Source organism: Lithobates pipiens, unplaced genomic scaffold (assembly GCF_037356315.1).
Source record: "Lithobates pipiens isolate NorthernLeopardFrog02 unplaced genomic scaffold, aLitPip1_a1.2 Scaffold_23, whole genome shotgun sequence".
NCBI lineage: Eukaryota > Metazoa > Chordata > Amphibia > Anura > Ranidae > Lithobates > Lithobates pipiens.
The window spans coordinates 188,224,179-188,248,745 of record NW_027507785.1 but is presented as its reverse complement, the minus strand read 5'-3'; the positions used below and the strand labels follow the sequence as shown (position 1 = coordinate 188,248,745).

The window sequence follows — 24,567 nt, the reverse complement described above, 5'->3', positions numbered from 1 at the left end:
CTTCATTTACAAGGTCACATTCCATGTGGCATTTTGTGGCAGAACTGTCATTGTTTTCTAATCAAAGGTATACACGGTATAAATGCATATGTATTTCAAGAAAGGAAACTTCCAGTCATGCATTAGAGGTTGTTTTGTTTGTTTTGTTTGTTTTTTTGTTTTTAATTTACCTTCACATTCAGGGCGATAATTGCTCCATCCAGTTGCTGTACATTCTCTTGTTCTATGTTTGCTAATCATTTGATACCTAAAAAAATATAACATGATGTTATATTAACAGTAAATGCCATGCTCTGTAATTTTAGTGTGTGAGTAATTAGTAATGAGAGAACCAAGTAAATTTAAAATTTGCAGGACACTTGAAAAAATTAGCAAACTCTAAACATAGTATCTGAAAGCCAATTTGCAAGATCTTGTTAAAAAGGGGCCAGAGTTGCTGGGCATTGCCATGGCCCATGGGTGATATTTAGAAATGAAAGATTATCGTTCATCAGGAAGCAGGTCTTTTACAAACGCTTTAGGCATTATTAAAAGATAATTTTTTTTTTAAAATAAATTAAAAACCAAACGTGTCATACTTGCCTGCAAGCGGCATCGGCAGGCTTGAGCCAAAGCTCTATATCTATGGAAACTCACAGAGTGGCTCAGCCTTAAACCCCCACCCTCCCCCCCCCCCCTCCCACACAGGATTTGATTAGCAGCAGGAGCCAATGGCTCGCATTGCTGCCTCTATGACCAGAGAGAGAATATAGAGCCACTCCAGGCAGGCACAGGGGTTGATCAAGATAGGACAAGATAAAAGGGGGTAAAGGGGTGATACAAACACTGGGACATTTTTCTACCTTAACCACTTGAGCTCCAGAGGATTTTACCCCCTTCATGTCCTGGCCATTTTTTGCAGTTCAGAACTGTGCTACTTTAACTGGCATTTGCTCAGTCATGCAACGCTATACACAAACAAAATCTATATAATTTTGTTCGCATAAATAGAGCTTTCTTTTGGTAGTATTTGAACACCTCTGTTTTTTTTTTTATTTTGTGATACAAACGAAAAAGACCCCAAATTTAGAAAAAAAACAATATTCTCAACTTAATGCTATACAACTTATCCACTATATATGTTTTGTTTTTTTTAATATAATTTCTTCATACATTTTGCCCAATGTATTCTGCTACCCATTTACCCTTGTAACTAATAAATTACTTTTATTCAAGAGCTTCTGAGTTGCCAGCCTTCCTGATTTCAGTAATGTATTCTGCTACATGTCTTTGGCAAAAAAATCCCAATAAGTGTATATTGATGGTATAGATACTGACATTTTTGTTTTATACTAGTAATGGCAGTGATCATCGACTTATAGTGGGATTGTGAATTAATAAACAAATGGGCACAAAGAACTATGAATCACACAGAATAACATGAATATAATGATATTAACACACCATAAAAAAGTGTCAGCACAATATAATATATATATATTATGCAGTGAAGCAAATCTTCTTTTTTTTTTTTTCACAATCAAAAGGTTTTATTGAGAGTATATTCAGGTTTACAATTAACATAGGATTATAAATGTCGTTTCTCCAACACCGTGTCTACTAGAATACAATGTGCTTAAAGTGGAGGGCCACCCTGAAAACAATTTTTTTTTTAAAAATTACAAAAAAATCTAAAAAAAAAAAAAATTTAAAATTTTTTTTTTTTACTTACCAGAAATGCCTGTTGCTAGGCACTTAATTCTAATCTTCCTCTTCCTCCTCCACTGAGATCTTCTGTCTTCTCTCTTCGTCACGGCGTCTTCTGGGTAATGGGTCGCGCTGTGTTCTGGGAACTGTGTGTTCCAGAACACAGCGCGTCCCATTCAGAAAGCGCTGCGGGACTCGCGCAGGCGCAGTAGGAAACGGGCAGTGAAGCCATAAGGCTCCACTGCCTGTTTCCCTTAGAGGGAATGGCGGCGTCGGGACCCGAGAGCCGAGGGACGGGTCGGCCAAGGGCGGCCGACATCGCGGGCGCCCTGGACAGGCGAGTGTGTTTATTAAGTCAGCAGCTGCAGTGTTTGCAGCTGCTGACTTTTTTTTTTTTTTTTTTTTTAAACGGCCCTCCTCTTTAAATCTTCACAATCAAAGTGCTTCACCCAAAGTGACATATAAATAAACTCACCAGATATCTCTGGTGCAGCAATTGCGGCCGCGCGGCTATGACACGGTGCTATGACACAGCGTGACCCCAATCTGTGTAAAGAGCCGTGGCCGTGGCTCTTTAACCATGTGATTGGCTGTGACCAATCACAGCCAGCCACATGAAAACATGGAGATGCCGGTAATCGCCGCTCCTTGCCTCACACTGACAGGTGTGAGGAGAGGAGAGCTGATCAGCGGCATCGCCTCACAGGGGACAGCTAGGTATGTAATCAGAGCACTGATTACAATTAGTGCCCACCAGTGCCAGCAATGATTTCCCACCACTACCAGCAATCAGTGCCAACCAGTGCCCACAATTGCCACCAATCTGTGCTCACAAGTGCCAACAATCAGTGGCCATTAGTGATGCCAGTCAGTGCTATCAGTGCTGCCCATCAATTCCCATCAGTGCTTCCTACCTGTGCCCAGTGCCACCTATCAGTGCCCATAAGTGCGGCATATTCATGCCTCCTCATCAGTTCCCATAAGTGCCACCTCATCAGTGCAGCCTATCAGTGTCATCTCATCAACGCCCATCAGTGAAGGAGAAAAAATTATTATTTCAAAATTTACTGACAAAGAAAAAAAATTTTTGGTCTTTTTTTTATTATTTATTTTTAGGAAAAAATAAAAAACCCAGGAGTGATTAAATACCACCAAAAAGCTCTATTTGTGTGAAGGAAATTATACAAACTTCACATGGTTACAGTGTAACATGACAGTGCAATTGTCTTTTAAACTGACAGCGATGAAAGCTGAAAAATGGCCTGGGCAGGAAGGGGTGTAAGTGCCCTATATTGAGGTGGTTAAATGGACTTTAGTGCATTTCTGCAAAACGAAAAATGCACCAAAAAGCACATAGGTATAGACGCAGGGTAAAAGAACAAACAAAAAAGTCCCATGGTGTAATTCTAACATCAATTACATCATGAAGCAATGTAGATGTATGATTAATCACAATTAGCTACACCTTGCAGAAACAAACTCAACCTATGCCATGATGATCCTATGTTACACTGCCATTACAAATAACAGCCCCCAGCTGAATGCCAACAAACCACTGGGTAATACTGACTAATATCATTGGCCAAATAAGCTCATGAACATATTTGGTCAATGACATAACCCAGGATGCTTGGTGGGCATCTGGAAGCTGTCATTTAGTGGGTTTGGGTCAGGGTTATGATTGACTTGACCCAACCTCATCCCTAGTAATAATAGGTCCAGTGTTGTATTGGGGTAAGAAGGGTTCACATGGGCTTACAGTAAACACCCTTTATGCAGATGAAATCTATAACTTTTTTACCATCATGGGAACCGGTGTCTTTTTGCTGCATCATTCACAGTATTTACAGTGCATTAAAAAAAGTGTTCCTACCCCTTAAAATTTTTCACATTTTGTCATGTTACAACCAAAAAAAAATTTATTTTATTGGGATTTTATGTGATAGGCCAACACAAAATGGCACATAATTGTGAAGTGGAAGGAAAATGATACATGGTTTTCAATTTTTTTTTTTTTTTTTACAAATATGTGAAAAGTGTAATTGTATTCACCCCCCTTACTCTGATACCACTAACTAAAATCTAGTGGAACCAATTGCCTTCAGAAGTCACCTAATTGGTAAATAGAGTCCACCTGTGTGTAATTTATTCTCAATATAAATACAGATGTTCTGTGAAGCCCTCAGAGGTTTGTTAGAGAACCTTAGTGAACAAACAGAATCATAAAAGGCCAAGGAACCTACCAGACAGGTCAGGGTTAAAGTTTTGGAGAGATTAAACCGGTTCCCGACCAGCTGTCGCAGTTGTACTGCGGCAAGTTTGCTCTCCTGTGCAAATCGCTGTCATTGTACGTCAGGCGCGTACACAGCATTCTGTGGGCGTGCATGCCCGTTTACTAGCGGGGGAGCCAATCCACAGAGAGGCAGAATGGGGGTTTGCCAGGGTAAACAAAGCAGAGCTTGTTCTGTCAGGGGAGTAGAGTGAGATGGTCTGTTCCTAGTGATTAGCAACAGCGATCTCTCTCTACTCCTTGTCAGTCCACTCCCCCCACAGTTATAAAGAACCTCCCTAGGGAACATTTAACCCTTTGATCACCCCTATTAACCCCTTCCTTGCCAGTGCCATTTATACAGTAATCAGTGCATTTTTATAGCACTGATCGCTGTATTTCACTGGTTCCAAAAAAAAGTATCCGATCTGTCTGCCACAATGTCAGTCTCGCTAACAATCGCAGATCACCGCGATAACTTTTGCGCAAACCAATCAATATACGCTAATTGGGATTTTTTTTACCAAAAATATTTAGAAGAATACATATTGGCCTAAACTAATGAAGAAATTATTATATATTTTTTTGGGGATATTAATTATAGCAAAATGTAAAAAAATATAGTTTTTTTTTGGCCACACCCACTGTTTATCATGGCATTACATTATTACTCTTCTTGGGGCACCCAAACGGGTGTCCCAGATCTTTTAGGCCACGTACACACGCGGGGACTGTTCGCTCAACTTTGTTTGTCAAACAGTTTCAGCGGACAGTCCGCTCAAACTTAGCATGGACGGACTTGCCCACACACGATGAACGAACAGTCCGCTGGAACCGTGCGCGATGACGTGAACGGCACGTACGACGGGACGGAAAATACGACGTCCTATACACTGCAATGCAACCTTCCGCCGTGTAAATCCTTTCTGAGCATGCGCGGAACTTAGTTTGACGAACAAGCCTACACACGAGGGGACTGTTCGCTGAAACAAGGTTTCAGCGGACAGTTTTTCGGAAATTCCGAAAAACCTTGTTCAGCAGACTGTTTGCTGAAACTGTCCGCTGAAAGCCCACACACGAGCAGACTGTCCGCTGAAACACTGTTCAGCGGACAAAGTTGAGCGAACAGTCCCCGCGTGTGTACGCGGCCTTACAGTTCTATAATGTATACTGAAATTTTTTTTTTAAATTGCCATGTGTTCAGTTTGGCTTGACAAAAAAAGGTGGCAACCCTAGTTCACACCGATAACGGGATTGAAAATGTGTGCGGTCAGCTGAACTCCCACAATTTCATACCCGCATGTCAGTCCAACTTCAAGGGCAATTTCAGAGACATTTTTGCGGGTTGCTCCACAAAAGTCTATACAAATCGCACCCCCGAAGTCACCAAAAGTAGTACAGAAACTACTTTTGGGAATCGGTGCGGCACCCGCCAGAGTCTGGCATTTCACACTTATTTTAACCACTAAACAGAGCTTATATAGTGGCATTCAGTGTTTTTAAATCTGTCTGAATGTTTTGATGTTGAATTGTAAAAGCAGCGGCAAGCCTGCTGATCTCACAGGTTAGCTGATCTGACAGAACACCGCTGATTTTATAATTCAGCATCAAAACAGTTAGACAGATTTCTAAATACTGTACTGTATTTCACTATATACGCACTGTTTAGTGTTAAAAATAAGTGTGAATTGGCAGACTCCGGTACGTGTAAGGCCGCGTACACACGCGCGGACTGTTCACCCAACCTTGTTCGTCAAACAGTTTCGGCAAACAGTCCGCTCAAAATTTGCATGAGCGGACTTGCCCACACACGAGCGGACTGTTTCAGCGAACTGTTTGCCAAACAGTTCGCTCAACTTTTGAAATGAACGGACTCGCCCACGTAAGGCGGAGGCAAGTCTGCCCATTTCGAGCGCGTGTACAGGTAGGCGGGGCCCGCGACGGAGACGTCGCGGGCTCCGCCGCCTGGAATGGGCTTAAAGGGGAACCCCAACGCCGAAAAAAATCGGCGTGGGGGTTCCCCCAAAGTCCACACCAGACCCTTGTCCGAGCACGCTACCCGGCCGGCCAGGAAAGGGGGGCGAGCGAGCGCGCCCCCCCTCCTGAGCCGTACCAGGCCGCGTGCCCTCAACATGGGGGGGTGCCTTGGGGAAGGGGGGGCCGCGCGGCCCCCCCACCCCAAAGCACCTTGTCCCCATGTTGATGAGGACAAGGGCCTCTTCCCGACAACCCTGGCCGTTGGTTGTCGGGGTCTGCGGGCGGGGGGTTTATCGGAATCCGGGAGCCCCCTTTAATAAGGGGGCCCCCGGATACCGGCCCCCCACCCTATGTGAATGAGTATGGGGTACAATGTACCCCTACCCATTCACCTGTAAAATAAAAGTACCCAAAAAAAACACAACACACGAGAAAAAATATTTTATTGCACAGCTCCGGGGGTCTTCCGTCTTCGGGGGTCTTCTCGCCGGACTCCTCCGCTATCTTCGTGTAGCTCTTTTGCTAGCGGAGGAGTCCGGCTTTCTTCCTCCCCGCCGCCGGCCTCTTCTCCCGACTTCGGGGGTCTTGTCCCCCTCTTCGGTTCTTCTGCCGGGCCACCGCGCCTTCTTGTAGCTCTTTTGCAGGCGGTGGCCCGGTCTCCTTCTCCTTCTCCTTCTCCTTCTCCTTCTCCTTCTCCTTCTCCTTCTCCTTCTCCTTCTCCTTCTCCAGAGCCGCGCTGAGCGGTCACTTATATAGTGACAATGGGGCGGTGTCACATGGTATATGTCACATGGGTTGGTCACATGGTGACCCCACCCCCTTACGATGTCATAGTCCCCATGTGACACCGCCCCATTGTCACTATATAAGTGGCAGCGGAGCGCGTCCCTGGCATTGTGGCCTGAGAGCTCATCGAGTCAACATCTCCAGGAGAAGAAGAAGAACAAGAAGAAGAACAAGAACGGAAGGCGGCGGCGGCGACAGCGGCGACAGAAGACCGGGCCACCGCCTCAAAAAGAGCTATAAGAAGGCGCGGTGGCCCGGCAGAAGAACCGAAGGCGGCGGCAGAAGAACGGAAGACGGCGACAGAAGACCGGGCCACCGCCTGCAAAAGAGCTATAAGAAGGCGCGGTGGCCCGGCAGAAGAACCGAAGAGGGGGACAAGACCCCCGAAGACGGAAGACCCCCGGAGCTGTGCAATAAAATATTTTTTCCCTGTGTTGTGTTTTTTTTTGTACTTTATTTCACAGGTGAATGGGTAGGGGTACATTGTACCCCATACTCATTCACATAGGGTGGGGGGCCGGTATCCGGGGGCCCCCTTATTAAAGGGGGCTCCCGGATTCCGATAAGCCCCCCGCCCGCAGACCCCGACAACCAACAGCCAGGGTTGTCGGGAAGAGGCCCTTGTCCTCATCAACATGGGGACAAGGTGCTTTGGGGTGGGGGGGCCGCGCGGCCCCCCCTTCCCCAAGGCACCCCCCATGTTGAGGGCACGCGGCCTGGTACGGCTCAGGAGGGGGGGCGCGCTCGCTCGCCCCCCTTTCCTGGCCGGCCGGGTAGCGTGCTCGGACAAGGGTCTGGTGTGGACTTTGGGGGAACCCCCACGCCGATTTTTTTCGGCGTTGGAGTTCCCCTTTAAGCCCATTCAAGGCGGCGGAGCCCGCGACGTCTCCGTCGCGGGCCCCGCCTACCTTCACACGCGCTCGAAATGAGCAGACTTTCCTCCGAGCGGGAACAGCTTGCTCATTTCGAAAGTAGCCTACACACGGGCGGACTGTTCGCTCAAACACAGTTTCAGCGGACAGTTTTTCGGAATTTCCGAAAGACTTTGTCCGTCAAACTGTCCGCTGAAACTGTCCGCTGAAAGCCCACACACGAGCGGACTGTCCGCCCAAACACTGTTCAGCGGACAAAGTTGGGCGAACAGTCCGCCCGTGTGTACGCGGCCTTACAAGATGTCCACTTGCCACCTTCTCACTGTATCCTTACTGTGGAGTAGTGTTGGTTGTAGCAAGATGGTGGCAATGGAACGTCACTTCCATTTTAAAATCTGACGGATCGCCTAATCTGATGAAACACCAACATGTCAAAGCGCATGCCAAAATCGCTACAATGTAAACCTAGGCTAAATGTCAGATACTGTTAGACAATCAGGGCCGCTGATAAGGGGGTAGCACCTGCCCTCCTCAATGGGGCCCGGGCCCCATAAGTTCAATAGGGGGGCCTATAGTAGCAGGAGAGTTGGTGCAATTACTGGAACCAATCCCCCAGTGGCCCAACCTGTGTTTACAATTGCTTCAGTTTATGAATAAACAGGAAGCCTCTATATAGAGTGCTTCCTGTTCATTCACTCTGCAGCTAGTTCTGCAGAGAAAGTATTGAGGAATCTGTGTCATTAATCTCATTTTCTGTGTCTCTGCGAGACATTGGGTGTCTGTTTAGACCCCTGATTCTTCATCAACCCCAAAAGCGCTGTTCAAAAGTAAAAAAAATTAAAAATTATAAAAAAAATATGGGATTTTTGTACTCAACGTAAAATCCATTTCTCTGAGTTGATTGATGGACACAGTGCCTCCTTAATCTTGACCATTGGGTTATATCACCTCTGCAGGAGTAGGACTAGGCAGAACAAAAAACCTGCACATGGGCTGTCGATATATAACCTCCTCCCTGCTCTAGGTATTCAGTTTAGTAGCAAGCAGTAATAGAAGTATCAAAAACTCCCTAGAGGAGTGGCTGCTGTGTCCATCAATGAACTCAGAGAAATGTATTTTACGGTGAGTACAAAAATTAAATTTTCTCTTTCGTTCATTGACAGACACAGAGCCTCCTTAATCTTGACCATTGGGACATCCAAAAGCAGTGCCAAAGAAAAATGAGGGGTGGGCAAAATAACACAAGGCTAACCACAAGAGCCCTAATCAGGATGCAGGAGCCTTAACCAGGGCACAGAAGTCCCTTCTGAAACAAAAAATGTTTAAACACCCCTTATGAGGGACCCCCCCTCTTAAACAGCAGCCTGCAAAACCTTGTGGCCAAAAGAAGCATCCACAGATGCCAAAATATGTACTTTATAAAATTTAGTGAAGGAACGCGTGACGACCAAGTGGCCACCTTGCAAACCTCTGATATTGATGCTTGATGACGGAAGGCCCAAGAAGTACTAAGCACCTGAGTAGAATGTGCCATGACAGGGAAAGGAGTAACTCGACCCTTAATAGAATAGACCTGAGTCAGAATGTCTGATCCATCTGGAGATGGTAGCCGAAAAAACAGCCAGCCCTTTCCTTGGTCCTTGTGTAACCAAAAAAAAAGAAAAGAGTCTGACCTCCGGAAGGATTCTATATACACCTGAATCACATAAACCACATCCACGGTATGCAAAGCAAATTCCTTGGGATGAGCCAGTTTGGAACACAAGGATGGCAACACAATGTCCTCATTCAAATGGAAGTCAGAGATAACCTTGGAAAAAAATGATGGACAGGGACAAAGAACCTCTTTATCCCTATGGACTACTAAATAGGGGCTACGATAGGATAATCCTGCCAACTCCGAAACCCTGTGGGCCGAGGTATTAGCCACCAGGAATGCCACCTTCTGAGACAACGTAGGTAAGGGAATAGAATATTCTCAAATGGAGGTTTCTGGAGAACTGATAGCAACACGTTTAAATCCCATGGCGGCAAAAGAGACTGTATAAGCGGAGCCACATGCCGGACTCCTTGAATGAAGGTACGAACAAAAGAGTGAGTGGCTAGGGGTCACTGAAAGAAGACTGCTAAGGCAGACACCTGGCCCTTGATGGTGCTCAAAGCCAACTTCTGCTCAATGCCCTGTTGAAGAAAAGAAGATCCGAGCCACAGAAAAGGATCAAGGAGGAACGCCAATCGACTCACACCAAGAAATGTACACTTTCCACGTATGATGGTATATCTTACTAGAAGTCGACTAACCATAGTAGGGATCACTGATCCCGACAGACCTCTATCTCTCAGTACCTGGCTTTCAATGGCTAGGCCATTAAAACCAGTTACTATAAAGCAGGATGGAAGCTCAGCCCTCGGTACAACTGGTCCTCTTTTAGCGGTAGCTTCTAAGGGACGTTTACGGGCACTGGAAGACTTTTGCCCTTGGTCCTTCGCAGGCACCACAGAAGAGGCAGGCGTTGGCCCCGCAGTGACACTAGGACAACTGCGGCATCTACCAGAGGAGCTCATGAGGTTGACACGAGCCTCAGTTACTTCCCGTTGAACTGAACCTGCTGAAGGGGCCGATGTTTGAGAAGAAAAACTACTAACCTGGTCAGTATTCACTCCAGTCAGACCTAGGTAGCCCAATTTCCTGGACAGGGCTAGAGGGGACCTTGAGTAGTTCGGACGTCACCCGAACCTTTACAGGAAATATACCCGCAAGGAGACAAAGGCCCCCCCCCCCCGGAAATGGACAAATTCTGCCCCCCTTCTTTGATACCCCAAAAAGGTTAAATTTGTGGACCCCCATGATGATCGCAAAGGAGGTCCATGAATGTCGAACCCAGTGAAGATGTCCCCTCACCCCAGCAATGGGTGAGGGTAGACCTCCATGCTGAAGGAGTCTTTTCAGTGGATCCAGAGAAGCCTACTCTAGGCTTACCAGACCAAGATTGCTTGGAACTTCCCGGGGAAGACTTGAGATATCTGTTTGATCTTTATCTACAGTCCTGGAAGCCCGGATGAATTTCTTATGGGCTGAGAAAGAAGGGCCCCCCATCTGCGAAGAGGCTCCTTCCCTTTCCTAGATTGAGGCAGGAAGGTACTCTTCCCCCCTGTGACATTCTTAATGATGTTATCCAGGGTAGTCTGAAAAGGCAGATCGCAGAGAGCTTTTTTAGAGGCTTGGCCTGTCGACCAACTCTTAAGCCACAGCACACATCTAATCCCCACCGCTGAAATAGAAAGCTTGGAGAGCACAGGAGCTGTATCCAAGGCTGCATAATATACTGTAGCTCATGGACCAACCGGTCCACTAAATCAGCATAAGCAGTGAGAACCTGCTCACTACCTAGGCCCTGGCGCAAAAGCTTGGCCCACTCAATTAGGGTCTACGACACCAGGGGCGAGGCCAAGACTGGAGACAATGCCGACCCAGCCATAGTAAACATGCTGCGTGCCACAGCCTCCGCTTTCCTGTCAGCCGGGTCCTTAAAGGGCTGGGATTCCTCTACTGGGATCATGGTTGCTCTATTCAACCTGGAAACACGAGGATCTACCACTTGTGGGTTAGTCCACTTTTTAAAAAGTGATTCTTCAAAGGGGTAGCATACTGAGAAACCGTTGGGGGACCACAAAGGGTGATTTTGGTTGTTCCTACTCCTTATAGGTAAACCTATCAAAATAAGGCAGATAAGGAAACACCATTGGTGTGCGAGGTGACTTATGCATACCGAAGGACACAGCCACGTCTGTGGCCCTGTCAGCCGCATCCCCCATCTTTAGAGGCTCCCGCACCACAGTAACAAGTGTGTCCACCAGCGCTTTTTCACTCACTGCTGAGACCACAGAGGACTCATCCTCACTATCGGAAGGGTCAGGGGGCAAAATATTAAACCCCCCTAGACGGGCCACGTCCCCGGCGACATTAGGCTCAGAATCAGATGAGAAAGACTGAGCAGGGTAAAGCAGGAGAACGCTTCCTCCATCCGGGATACTAATGACTCAAGGACAGCCGCCAGCACAACCATGGGAAGCTGGGGTTCCGAGAGACCTGCCACCTCCATGAAGGGATCAGTGGGTGAGATGTGACCCTGAGGCTCCATAAGGAAGAAGAGTCTGTAGTACAAAGGAACATTGGCAACACTAAGGGACACCCCATGGCCAGGGTCCTATCAGCAGAGAGGGAGATACACAAGGACCTCCAAAGACTCAACCTACCAAACAGAGGAACTCCGCAATTCAGGCCCAGAGAACCTGGTGCTGGAAGAGAAGCATAGGGGAGGAAGAGGAGGAGTTTTGGTGTCTCCACAAGATTCTGTCCGTCGCTAGTGTCTCACTAGACTAACAAAAAATGGCCGCCATGACATCGGCTACACAAATATGGCTGCCAGCCGGAGACCAGCCAGACCAAGCGGTGATGTCATCAGACCACCCAAAAACGTCCACCGGTCGTTTGACATGCTGAAGCATGCTGCCAGGATCCTCTCTGTACCTTCCTTGCACCCTCTGCAAGGTGACCCCCTTCCAAAAAAGGTACTGTACCATGATTCAGGGTGAAAATCACCTCTGCACTGGGACCCCCAAACTGCACACTACATCACACTGCACACACACTGCACACACACAGCAGGGAATGCACCTAGGGGTTTCCGCTGCACCCTCTGCACTGGAACCGCTCCAATACCACCAGGGCAGGACACACCACCCAGAAGGGAAATGGCAGAGGAGACCACCAGAGGTCTCTGCTGTTTGCCCTAGAACTCCCATCAATCTGTGGGGGGGGGGGGGGGAGGGGAAAGCCCAGTATAACCAGGTCCAACCATCCCTGGAGGGTACCTGCGTCCACCCCAAACCACACAAAGGGGGAACTGTACTTAACGATCCATGGCACAGGTGACCCTCCAGACAGGAGGCTGTCGGCCAAGGGACCGCTGCGACTCGGACCAAAGCCATTTGTATGCGAGATGTTTAACTCGCTGGCCAGCCTCCGTCCGTTGAGGATGTGTCACGCCGACTTAGCGCATGGCTGCAGTCTGCACGCGCTTGCTGGCTGGACTGGGGAGGCCACTGTATCTAGATTATCCAGCCTGTCGCCCAGCCCAGCAGTTGATTGCAGATCTCCCAGGAGAAAATGCATGGAAAAAAAAGAGACAAAAAGTACAATTTTCTAGGACCAAAAGATCCCAGAAAGGAGCTTACTCTTGACTAGTCAGAAAAAACTGAATACCTAAAGCAGGGATGGGATTATATACTGACTGAGGACAGCCCATGGGCGTAGCCAGGTGTTTTTTGTTCTGCCAAGTACTACTACTGCAAAGGGGATATAACCCAATGGTCAAGATTAAGGAGGCACTGCGCCTGTCGATGAACGAAAGAGAAAACATAATTAATGGTGATTTAATTAGTAGTTTGTTCATTCAGCTGAAGCCACCTGCTAGGCTTGGTTCACTGTTCCTGTTGGGCTAGGCAATAGGAGGCCCCATGATTTCTAACAGCAGCTCTGTGGCAAAATGCCAGAATTTCAGCTAAAATAGTGTACTTATTTTCCCATACACCAGGCATGTCCAAAATCCAGCCCGCGGGCCAATTGTTTTGAACGGCTCGTCTTTCTCAATTTAGTGTGCCGCGGGATCAGGGCTGTCAGATGAGCCCGCTCCCTGGCACTGTGAGAAGCTCCGTGAGCTTCAAAAGTGAAAGTAAAGGGCAGAGGAGTGTGCTGTGCTCTCTGCTTCCCCCTACAGTGCAGTACCCAGCTGAATGAGGAAGCTGCAAAGGTATTGTACTATGCTACAAGCTAAATTCGTGTTAAAAAAGGCTTTATCCGTGTGTGTGTGTGTATGTCTGTATGTCTGTATGTCTGTATGTCTGTATGTGTGTGTGTGTGTGTGTGTGTGTGTGTGTGTGTGTGTGTGTGTGTGTGTGTGTGTGTGTGTGTGTGTGTGTGTGTGTGTGTGTGTGCACATGTGTCTGTATGTGTGTGCACATGGGTCTGTATGTGTGTGTCTGTATGTGTGTGCATATGTGTCTGTATGTGTGTGCATGTATATGTCTGTATCTGTGTGTGCACATGTGTCTGTATGTATGTCTATATGCATGTGTGTGTGTGTGTGTGTGTGTGTGTGTGTGTGTGTGTGTGTGTGTGTGTGTGTGTGTTCACACGCATGTGTCTGTATATATGTATGTCTGTATGTATGTGTGTCTGTATTTGTGTGCATGTATGTCTGTATGTATGTGTATGCATGTGTCTGTATGTGTGTGCGGCGTGCATGTGTCTGTATGTATGTATGTATGTATGTATGTATGTATGTATACGCATGTGTCTGTATGTATATGTATGTATGTATGTATGTATGTGTCTGTATTTGTGTGCATGTATGTCTGTATGTATGTGTATGCATGTGTCTGTATGTGTGTGCGGCGTGCATTTGTCTGTATGTGTGTGCATGTGTCTGTGTGTATGTTACTTTTAATCCGGACCCCCCCCCCCATTCTTATACCATCAAAACTGCCTTTGTAGGGCTTGTGTGTGATATTAGCCAGGACTGATGCTCCTCTGAAAAGCAATCCATGCACAGATCTCTTTTCAGAGGCATTTGAATGGCGGTAAAGAGGCATTATGATGCCTCCTCACCACCTGTTTTAAGCCTGTAAATGGAACATCTTTGTGGCTGCTTACTGTGTGTAGGGCACCCCATTAATTTCAATGGACTTCCCTACTCACAAAAATGCAGGGAAAGAAGTTCCCCAAGCTTTTTTTTTTTAAATTGCACAGCACCAAATGCACCCTACATTTTCCAATGTGTGAGGTACTAGTAAGAATTAAAGTGCAGAGCATTCGTCTGTGTGTTGGGAACGAGCGCGACAAAGGCAAGAGAATTCTTGTTGGGCTGTGTATTAGTGCTCGGATGGACATACTAAGCCCTTGTACACACGGTCGGACATTCCAATGGAAAATGTCCGATCGGACCGTGTTGTCGGATAATCCGACCGTGTGTGGGCTCCATCGGACTGTTTCCGTCGGAATATCCGACGGACCAAGTTTTCCAGCTTGGCTATAAAATTTTCCGACATGATCCGATCGGACCTTGTCTGACCATGTGTAGAGAATTCCGATCGGACAAAGTGCCACACATGCTCAGATCAAATTCCTACACCAAAGCTATTGGCTACTAGCCTGAACATAGTCCCTTTGTAACCAAATAACGTCACCACGTTCTGAACGATCGGATTTTCCGACAACTTTGTCCAACCGTGTGTATGCAACAGTTTCGGACAAAATCCGTCGGAATCTGACGGATTTGGTTGTCGGAATGTCCGACCGTGTGTACAAGGGCTTAGACCGAATTTTCAGTGGTTTAAAGAATGTCACGCAAAATGGTCGGCCCTCACGCATGTTCACTTCATCAAATCTGGCCCTCTTTGAAAAAAGTTTGGACACCCCTGCCATACACCATTTTATTTAAGTATATCATGTTTATTTGTAGCCGAGGTTGAATGAAGATCTAATGTTTTCCTGTTAAAATATATGTTGTACATTTTTTTTGCATGGCAGTAAACATATTTATGAATTCACCCTTAAAATTTGGAGCAGTGTTTTCACGTTTTACATTTCTCTTCATCTGCTATGTTCCTGCTGGGAATCAGGATACTGGCATGTTAATATTATGCATAGCTTCTAACTGTCCCTGATTTTGAGGGACTGTCCCTCTGTCCACCTCATTTGTCCCTCATTTTGGTCTGATCTATATAGTTATATATAAAATGCACTTTTTAGCTTTCAAAAAGTGTTTCCCAGTGATAAACCTTTTCATCCAAATTCTAAATTGCTGCATTTGTAAAATTTGAAAAGCCAATATAAAGGAATAGTAGTAGTTAAAAAAAAAAAGCCCTTGTGGATTTAATTAACTTTTTATTCATTTTTTTTTTTTGGTTAATTCTCCTTTGAGGGGGGGGTGTCAGGGGGCGTGTCCTATGCCTACATACATTTAGATGTCCCTTATTCCCATCTCAAAATGTTGGGAGGTATGCATTATGTGTTATTATATTATATGAAGAGAAGCTTATAGAGTCTATAAGTCTATGCATAATCTACATATAATAATGTTATGCCTGTATAAACACTTCCAGCTTTTGCCATGTTTTTTGCCTTCAATTATTCATGGGTCTGTTTACATTTGTAATATTTTATCATTCATTTGAACAATTTTGGAACTATTTTTTATATGAATAGTATGAACACATCAGAAAGTCAAAAAAGCACCTCATAGAAATATCTTATTCTTATACAATAACAAATCCACATTTCTGGAGCATTTCATGCAGACAGATGGGGGAATTTACTAAAACCAGAGCAGATAGAATCTGGAGCCTGCTCTGTATAGTAACCAATCAGCTTGGTCTGTTTTGAAAAGCTAAAAATAAAAGCTGATTGGTTGCCATTTAAAGCTGCTCCAGTCTTAATAACCACTTCAGCCCCGAAACCCCTTCATAACCAGGCCATTTTTTTGCGATACGGCACTGCGTTACTTTAACTGACAATTGCGCGGTCGTGCGATGCTGTACCCAAATAAAATGTAAGTGCATTTTTTCCGACAACTAGAGCTTTCTTTTGGTGGTATTTGATCACCTCTGCGGTTTATATTTTTTGGGCTATAAACAAAAAAAAATAAAAAATTTTGAAAAAAACTATATTTTTTACTTTCTGCTATAAAACATATCCAATAAAAAAAATGTATTTCTTGATCAATTTTGGCCAATATGTATTCTGCAACATATTTTTGGTAACAAAAATACCAATAAGCATATATTGATTGGTTTGCGCAAAAATAATCGCGTTTACAAACGATGTTTTTTTTTTTTTGGAACTTTTATGGATTTTATTTTTTTTACTAGTAATGGCAGCGATCATCGATTTGCGACATTGTGTCGGACAAATCGGACACTTTTGACACTTTTTTGGGGGCCCAGTGTCACTTATAGTGATCAGTGCTAAAAAATATGCTCTGTCACTAAATGTGTCCCTAGACGGCACTTTCCAACTGTGTGGGGGTGCTTGTACTGTAGGAAGACAGATCTCAGAGTTCCTGCTTAGCAGAAACACAAGTTCTGTCTTCTCCTGTCACAGAACGGCGGTCTGCCTTGTTTGCATAGACAGACCGCCGTTGTCTGCCTCAGGAATGATCGGTGGGTCCTGGTGGACATATCGTCCGCTGGACCTGATAATTGGCTGCCGCTGTGTCACAGCGGGAGTGGGTTTCCAGACTTGGAAGACAAAATCACATCTAGGTATGCGATTTCGTGCTAAATGGCCGCCCTGCCACAGTATATGTAGTGGGGTGGTCCTTAAGCGGTTAACTTGCCCTCAGACTACTATATCTTCTACTTCTGCAGTACATTTTTATTTATAAACCTTTTGACAAATACATTTTTATCGTATGTAGTAACTCACCCGTCATTACAAAAGTATTCAACAACTGCTCCAAACACAAATGAGTCTTCTTTGGTCAGCTCAAATGTACCATATTCGATGTCTCCAGGATGTCCACATGATTTCTCTAAACAATACAAGTAGTTTGGAATATCTAGGTTATTAGCAATGGAGATACCTATGTTATTTACTGTATATAATGCATATTAGAAAAGCTTGCTGATGTTTTATGGCGACTATGGTGACAACAGGACAGGAAACATGCAGAAAGCCAACACTTTACAACTGTCATCAGAACATTAGTAGAAGGGAAATCTCCCAGGCACAAGCACTGGTTTGAACAACTCAATGTATTGACAGAAACACACATTTGCTCCTCCAATGGGTTTGTGTCAAGGGTTGTGTCTGATGAAGTGATCCTTCCTGATACTGGTTGAAGGAAAAAATGCGAGGGTAAGATGGATAGGACAAGATGGGAAAGGCACAGACAGAAATGGCTGAAGAGGTGAAGGTGCAAGGCAAATGTATACGGTATAGAAAGGCCCACTGAACTTCAGACAAAAACCCCCCAAAAATCAGACCACCAACACTTTGTAAATCTCTTTTTCTGCTAAATCAGTCAGATACCCTCATGTCCAGTTGTGGGGTTTTGTGGCCAGAACTGTAGTTACAAAGGCCAGTTTGAACAGTTACTTCGGACATGATGGTATTAATGAAACTTCATTTAGTCCAAGCTTCTCTATGGCTGATAGAGGCGGACATATCTTAGTTCCAATATTCTGCAGGTTAAAAAAAAATCATCTTATCAAGACAATACTTCAAAAAACTGCTGATCAGCTGAAGCCTTGCAAAAATAGAAGTGACATACATGGGAAAACATCTTAATGGAAATTGTGTTCATTTAACATCATATAGAAATATTGACTGGCACTTAAGTTTAAAGTCAACCTTTGGCCAGGGCATAGACATTCAAGTTTTTACATATTCTTAAAAAACATTAAAAATGAACCCTAAAACAGGGCTTCTGGGGTCGACTCTGGAAATGGTTTAGCCTAGGGATGCACCGATACCAGTATTGATGGCGATACCAAGCATTTGCACAAGTATTGGTACTCGCACAACTGCTGCCGATGCCAAAACCGATACTTGGAGGTGTGATTTGGGTCCAAAACCATGTAGTACAAGGGCTTGCCTGATTGCATACACATTGAAACGCCTAAGGTTTGCCCTCATATTATATGGTTTTGGTAAATCTGAAGGAAAAAAAATCATCAGAAAATCTGATAGTGTGTATGGGGCTTTAGAACTCACACTACATATCTGGCCAAATACAAAATCTTTATAGGTGTCCCCAGCCTGCCGATGATAGCAAATCACGGCCGCTGGAGGTGCTCACAGGGCTGCAGGAGACGTAGAGATGGTCCACCACCAAGCTGACATCACTTCTGCCCTATACCCATGGGATCCCAAAACTTCTCCTCCAGCCTGGTGAGCACCTCCAGCAACTGTGATTTGCTATCATCGGTGGGACGGGGACACCTATGAAGATTTTGCATTTGGCTAGATATGTGCTGTCAGTTCTAACATTTTTCATAAAGTGCCCACTAGATGGAACTTTTTCCTTTACACGCACGCACGCAGTGGTGGAAATAGCATGCAGTTCGCACAGGAATTGCACAGCATTCCTGTTCAAATCGCATGTGATTCTTTGCAGCCAAACCGCCAATTTTTTTTATATTGACACAAAGTACCAGCACCTGGTATTGGTGAGTACTTGACTGAAAGTATCTGTACTTGTACTCACAATAAATACAATGTATCGGTGAAAGCCTAATTTACTCCATAATACCTGCAGCAGCAAATGTTGGTGATGATTTGCTTACGTGTAACTACTTCAATGTGCATAGCTTAGCCTTAGATTCAGAGTAATCCCCACCTGGCAAGCTATCTGCATAGATTGTTACTTTGGATTATTAATATAAATTGCTGGTTGTTGGAAGGTCAGCGGCACCATATCCCTATATTAAAGTTCATGAATAGGAAAAGGATAATGGGATTTTTAGGGTGCCAGAAATGAACCAAGAACAAACCGATATATAAAAATATCACATTTACTTATACATAAAAACATCAGGATGTCACCACACAGTAACCATATTGTAGATGAACAGCAGTATTTTCTTCCTCTGCATGTTTCGCCATACAGTGGCTTCCTCAGGAGATAAGTACTGCAAGTATGGTCACTATGAATTGAAAACAGTATATTAGAGATATACAAAAATTTATGTATATGAATATGCCATCTCAATACAAACAATATACACATCATTAAATTCTCAAAAAGCATGAAACCAAAAAGCTAAATTCAGCATAAACCTACCTGATATAATTGATATCCTATCAATAAATGTTAGCGGCTCAGATGTCTAGAGGACATCGATTATTAGGAGATACCTTGGGGGGGGGATATAGGAACTCCGATAGAAATAGGCCTGTGAACACGGGAAGATATTTTTTGAAAGGCCCTCATACACTATATAGATATTAGGAACAGATTGGCAAACATATATACATGTACAAATATGCACACACACATAATGCAACCAATAAGTTAAACCCACCAGAACGTCAAAAATCTTCTGAAATGTTTATCCCAAGAAGGATTCTTAAACATGTTGAAAAAATGGAACTTCCTGAATGAAATTCAAAAGCTGGTGATAGTCTTATATAAACAATAAATAAGAGAAGGAACAGTTCAGCAGTGTACAATCAACTCCACCCTCAATCAGAAAGAGAGGAGGACTGAAACAATACCAAACATTTTTCTTTACTTTCATAGAATGACAGGAAGAGAGGGAAGGCAGTTTTTTGCCCCCCCCCCCCTTTTCCTCATGGGAGAGTGGCGGGAGCATCCGTTTCAAGCTCCCCCTGGGGAGTCTATGGCTCTCAGGGAGAACAGCTGTAGGTCACTTGTATTGTGGTGGGGTACAGGTGACCCCTCTTCAGACACGTGACAATGCCCGGGAAAAACTGGTTTAAACCAGGCAGTACTGGGCTTTATTAGGGCTATAAAAAGGGGGTTCCGTCAAGGGGGCTCATTCGCCTCAGAAGAGGAGCTGTGGTGTTTTCTCCCCTTCCTCCCTCCCCCCCGCAAAAAAAAAAATAATATTAATGTAATTTATCTTTTGTCGCGGTTATAATGTGGTAAGATCACCTTTGTAAAGAAAATTTTATGATAATGTGTGTTTTCTTAATAAAGTTTAAAAAAAAAAAAAAATAATACAAAAAGGGGGACAAGTTATAGTTTGTATTTCATGAATAAAAGTTTCAAGAGTTGGGAATTGTGTTGTTGCTGCCTGAGCCGTAGTGGCTGGGTTAGCGTTAGGCTCGGTTCACACAGGACGCGGCACGACTTGCCGCGCCGCGACCTGACAAGTCGCCCCCGTTCTGTACTACGGAACCGTTCTAAGAGGAGCGACCCGAGTCGCTCCGACTTAGAAAAAAGGTTCCTGTACTACTTTTGGGCGACCTCGGGCGACTTGCATTGACTTCTATACAGAAGTCGTTTGCAAGTCGCCGCTGAGGTCGCGGCAGATCGCGGCGCGGCAAGTCGTGCCGCGTCCTGTGTGAACCGAGCCTGAAGTTTATTGAAATATGCATTTATTGAATTTGTGTACATTTTGAAACCAGTAATAAACAAACGCAGCCTTTATTATTCCAAGTGCTTGTCTGCTGGTTTTTATTTATTCTTTAAATTCTACAACTTTCCAGCCTGCTGTCCCATGGTGCCTTAAACATCTATTCCCTCCAGTATCAGGCTGCTGCAAAAATAGCAGGCTAAGGCCCGCTTCACAATGGGGTGGTGCGGGCGTCGGCTAAAATGCTCCGCTATTTTTAGCTGCGCTTTACCGTCATTTTAGCGGCCGCTAACGGTGCCAGTTTAACCCCCGCTAGCGGCCGAAAAGGGGTTGATTTCAAGGGGTAGGAGCAGTTTAGGAGCCCCGAATACACCGCTCCTTTCACCGCTCCAAAGATGCGGCTAGCAGGACTTTTTTCACTGTCCTGCTAGCGCACCGCTCCAGTGCGAAAGCCCTCCGGCTTTCACACTGGAGTGAAAGGGGCCGTTTTTTTCAGGCGCTACACAGGCGCTACTTTTAGCGCTGTAGGACCTGAAAACTGCCCTAGTGTGAAAGGGGCCTAAGGGGCCCTTTTATACCCCCTCCACTTCTTCCAGCATCTAATGGTGCAGAGGGAAGCGCAGATGCCATGCATCGCCAATGTGCATTCGAAAGCTGTACCGGAAGCGATGTCACATCGAGGTGTGACAAAACCACTGGCGCCATGTTGGAAAATCTGTCCAAAGCAGGGAGTGGCTTCAGGCTATACAGCCCTTAGCCACTTGGCTATGCCCAAGCCCCAACAAAGATTAGGGTAAAGGAGCAGAATTCTACTGTGGTGGCACACTAAGCAAGTGGTCAGTGGCGTCAGCGCCAAATCCCCCAAAGGGGAAAGATGGTGAAGTTCTGGGCATTCATATGGTTACCCATCTCCAAACCATGAGCCTCTTGAACAACAACAAAGCGCCATCCAGTGGCCAAATATGGGAAATACAACCCCAGCATATAAAACAAATGTATTATTGGCATATGGGCTGGATGTCTATGGAACAAATCCCAAGACAAAAGGTTGGGATATATTAAATGCAGGGATATCTGAAAGACAAACCAGTTCCACGCTTAAATGAGTTACAAAAAAAATAAAAAATATATCATCTTTTAATAGGAAAAAGTATCCTAAATATGCACAGTCTTAAAATTCTCCTTCACAGAAGAAAGGGAAATGACATGGATTATAAGAAGGGTTTGTAGCTAATGGACTCGTTAAATAATGCCAATTGTCAATCCGTCGGCATAATTTAATATATGGAATGTGAATGCAAGGTCTTCCATGCTGGATAAACCAAAAGACCATTTTTTCTTAGGGTCAGAGTCCGTGGGGTTTATTTACTAAAGGCAAATCCACTTTGCACTGCAAGTGCACTTGGAAGTGCAGTTGCTGCAGATCCGAGGGGACATGCAAGGAAAATAAACAGAATTTTCACTTGTACATGATTGGATGATAAAAGCAACAGAGCTTCCCCTCATTTCAAATCTTCGCCTTATATTTACAGCGACTGTACTTCCAAGTGCACTTGTAGTGCAAAGTGGAGCTGCCTTTAGTAAATCAACCCCCATGTGTCTTTGGTCTCAAAAAAGAAAATAGAAACTTGAATCAGATAACATATGGGGCTTTACCAGAGTTTTACATGATCTCAAATAAAAAATTTTTCCCTTGACAAATTTCTCCTGTAGTGTGAGACTAAATGGATCTACACCTTATCAGCGATGAAACATCCTGGACTGAATGAGTCCATTAGCTACAAACCCTTCCTATAAGCCATTTAATTTCCCTTTCTTCTGTGAAGGATAATTTTAAGACTGCATATTTAGGATAATTGTTCCTATTAAAATGATATAATGTTTGTATATTCTTGTTTAATAGTTTTTTGTAACTCATTTAAAGAGGAAGTAAACCCTGATGAGTTTACTTCCTCTCATTCCCTGCAAAGGGAAAGCATAATGGACTACTATGCATTGCATAGTAGCCCATTATGTGTCACTTACCTGACACAGAAGCCAGCGAAGTCACCTCTGTCCCCTGTAGTCCGCCGCATCCATCTTCTCGGTGGGTCTCGCTGCTCCGCTGCTGTCATTTGGCAAAGCCGCGATGATGTCACTCCCGCACATGCGCACGGGAGCCGCCACTCGCGGCATATCGCCGTTGACCGTGGTGCGCTCAGTGTGCCTGTGCGCCGCTGTCTACAGCGCATGCACCATAGACAGTGATGCCTGTCTTTCGGCAAATATTTCCTAAACCATGTAGGTTTAGTAGATATTTCTTGGACCTACAGGTAATCTCGGCTTACCTGTAGATCAAAGTGTGTTGTAAGGGTTTACAACCACTTTAAGCATGGAACTGGTTTGTCTTTTAGATATCACTGCCTTTTGTCTTGGGATTCATAGACATCTGGCCCATATGTCAATAATACATTTGTTTTATATGCTGGGGCTGTATTTCCCATGCTTGGCCACTATACGGCAGTTTGTGGTTATTCAAGAGGCTCATTATTTGGTGATGGGTGACCATATGGACGACCAGAACTTCACAGTCATTCCCCTTTGAGGGTTTCCTTTGTGGGTGATTTGGCGCAGATGCCACTGGCCACTTGCAAAGTGTGCCCCCAGAGTAGGATTCTGCCCCATACCGTAATCTTTGTTGGGGCTTAGGCATAGTTGAGGGGCTAAGGGCTGTATAGCCTGAAGCCACTCCCTGCTCTGGGCAGATTTTCCAACATGGCACTGGTTATTGTTGTGCCTAGACATGACACGACATCACTTCCAGCGTGGCTTGCGTGTGCGCGGTATGCTATGCAAGGCATCCGCCCTTCCCCATTAGACCCTGGAGGAAGTGTAGAGGGTATAAAAGGGCCCCTTAGCCTGCTGTTTTTGCAGCGGCCTGATACTGGAGGGAAGAGATATGTATGGCACCATTCTGTGAAGGTAAAGAAAAATGTTTGGTTTTGTTTCAGTCCTCTCTCCATGGGCATCCACAGGTAGGTGCAAGGAGGGGCCAGTGACCCCCCCCCCCCCCCCCCCAGAATTTTCAAGGGTCTGCCGTGGCCGAATCTGTAGCTGTGATGGCTTTGTGCGAGTCCGCTCCACAGCTGCCACAGATCAGTGTCACTGAGCGTACAGAGCTCTTTACTGCCACCTCTGGCTGCTTCCTGTATGTGCGCCCTTGTGTTTGCTTTCCTCCCTGTTGTATTTTCACAGGGACATGTGGAAACAGGACTTGGGAGAAGGAAGACCACCTTACAAGTGGGGGCTGAGTGTACAAGTGAAGGGAGGAGGCTGTTTGTGTATGGGGGGGGGGGGGGGGGGGGCAGAGCTGTGTGTGCTTACAGATGTGTGTGTAGGGGCCTGACATATATACAGATGGGGCAGCTGAGTGAATACAGGTATAATCAGTGAAGGGGGGTGCCAGATATAGGAAAGATCATATCATCTGCCCTGTCCTGTATACAGCTATATACACTGCCTTCTTTCCTGTATATATTAATAATATCCACCCCCTATATATACACACATACTGTACACCCTCCGTACTGTACAGGCCACATTTGATTAGGACAACAAGGCTGCAATTGATGGGCACATGCCTGCGCTTTATGTGATGACTAAACCCCTCCCCTTTATGACATTGTCAAAAAGGGGGTGGAGCATGGCTGACCTAAAATTCTGAAAAGTTCTGCGGACGCCCATGCCTCTCTGCTCTAGACATCAGAGCCACTAACATTTATTGATAGGATTTCTATTATATCAGGTAGGTTTATGCTGAATTTGGCTTTTTGGTTTCATGCTTTTTTGAGAATTTCCTGATGTGTATATTGTTTGTATTGAGAAGTAATATTC

At 45.1% G+C, this 24,567-nt stretch overlaps 1 protein-coding gene across 2 annotated transcripts in view; it reads right to left on the bottom strand.

Moving 5' to 3' along the window:
- The window catches only part of LOC143928074 (complement factor H-like), a 1,075,600-nt gene that overhangs the window by 991,099 nt on the left and 59,934 nt on the right, over positions 1-24,567 (bottom strand). For both annotated transcript variants that reach the window (XM_077452686.1, XM_077452684.1), the window contains exons 3-4: positions 17,078-17,183; positions 171-247 (exon numbers count right to left, since the gene is read on the bottom strand). In XM_077452686.1, coding sequence (XP_077308812.1) covers positions 171-247; positions 17,078-17,183 — 183 coding nt within the window. The remainder of the gene's footprint in view (positions 1-170; positions 248-17,077; positions 17,184-24,567) is intronic.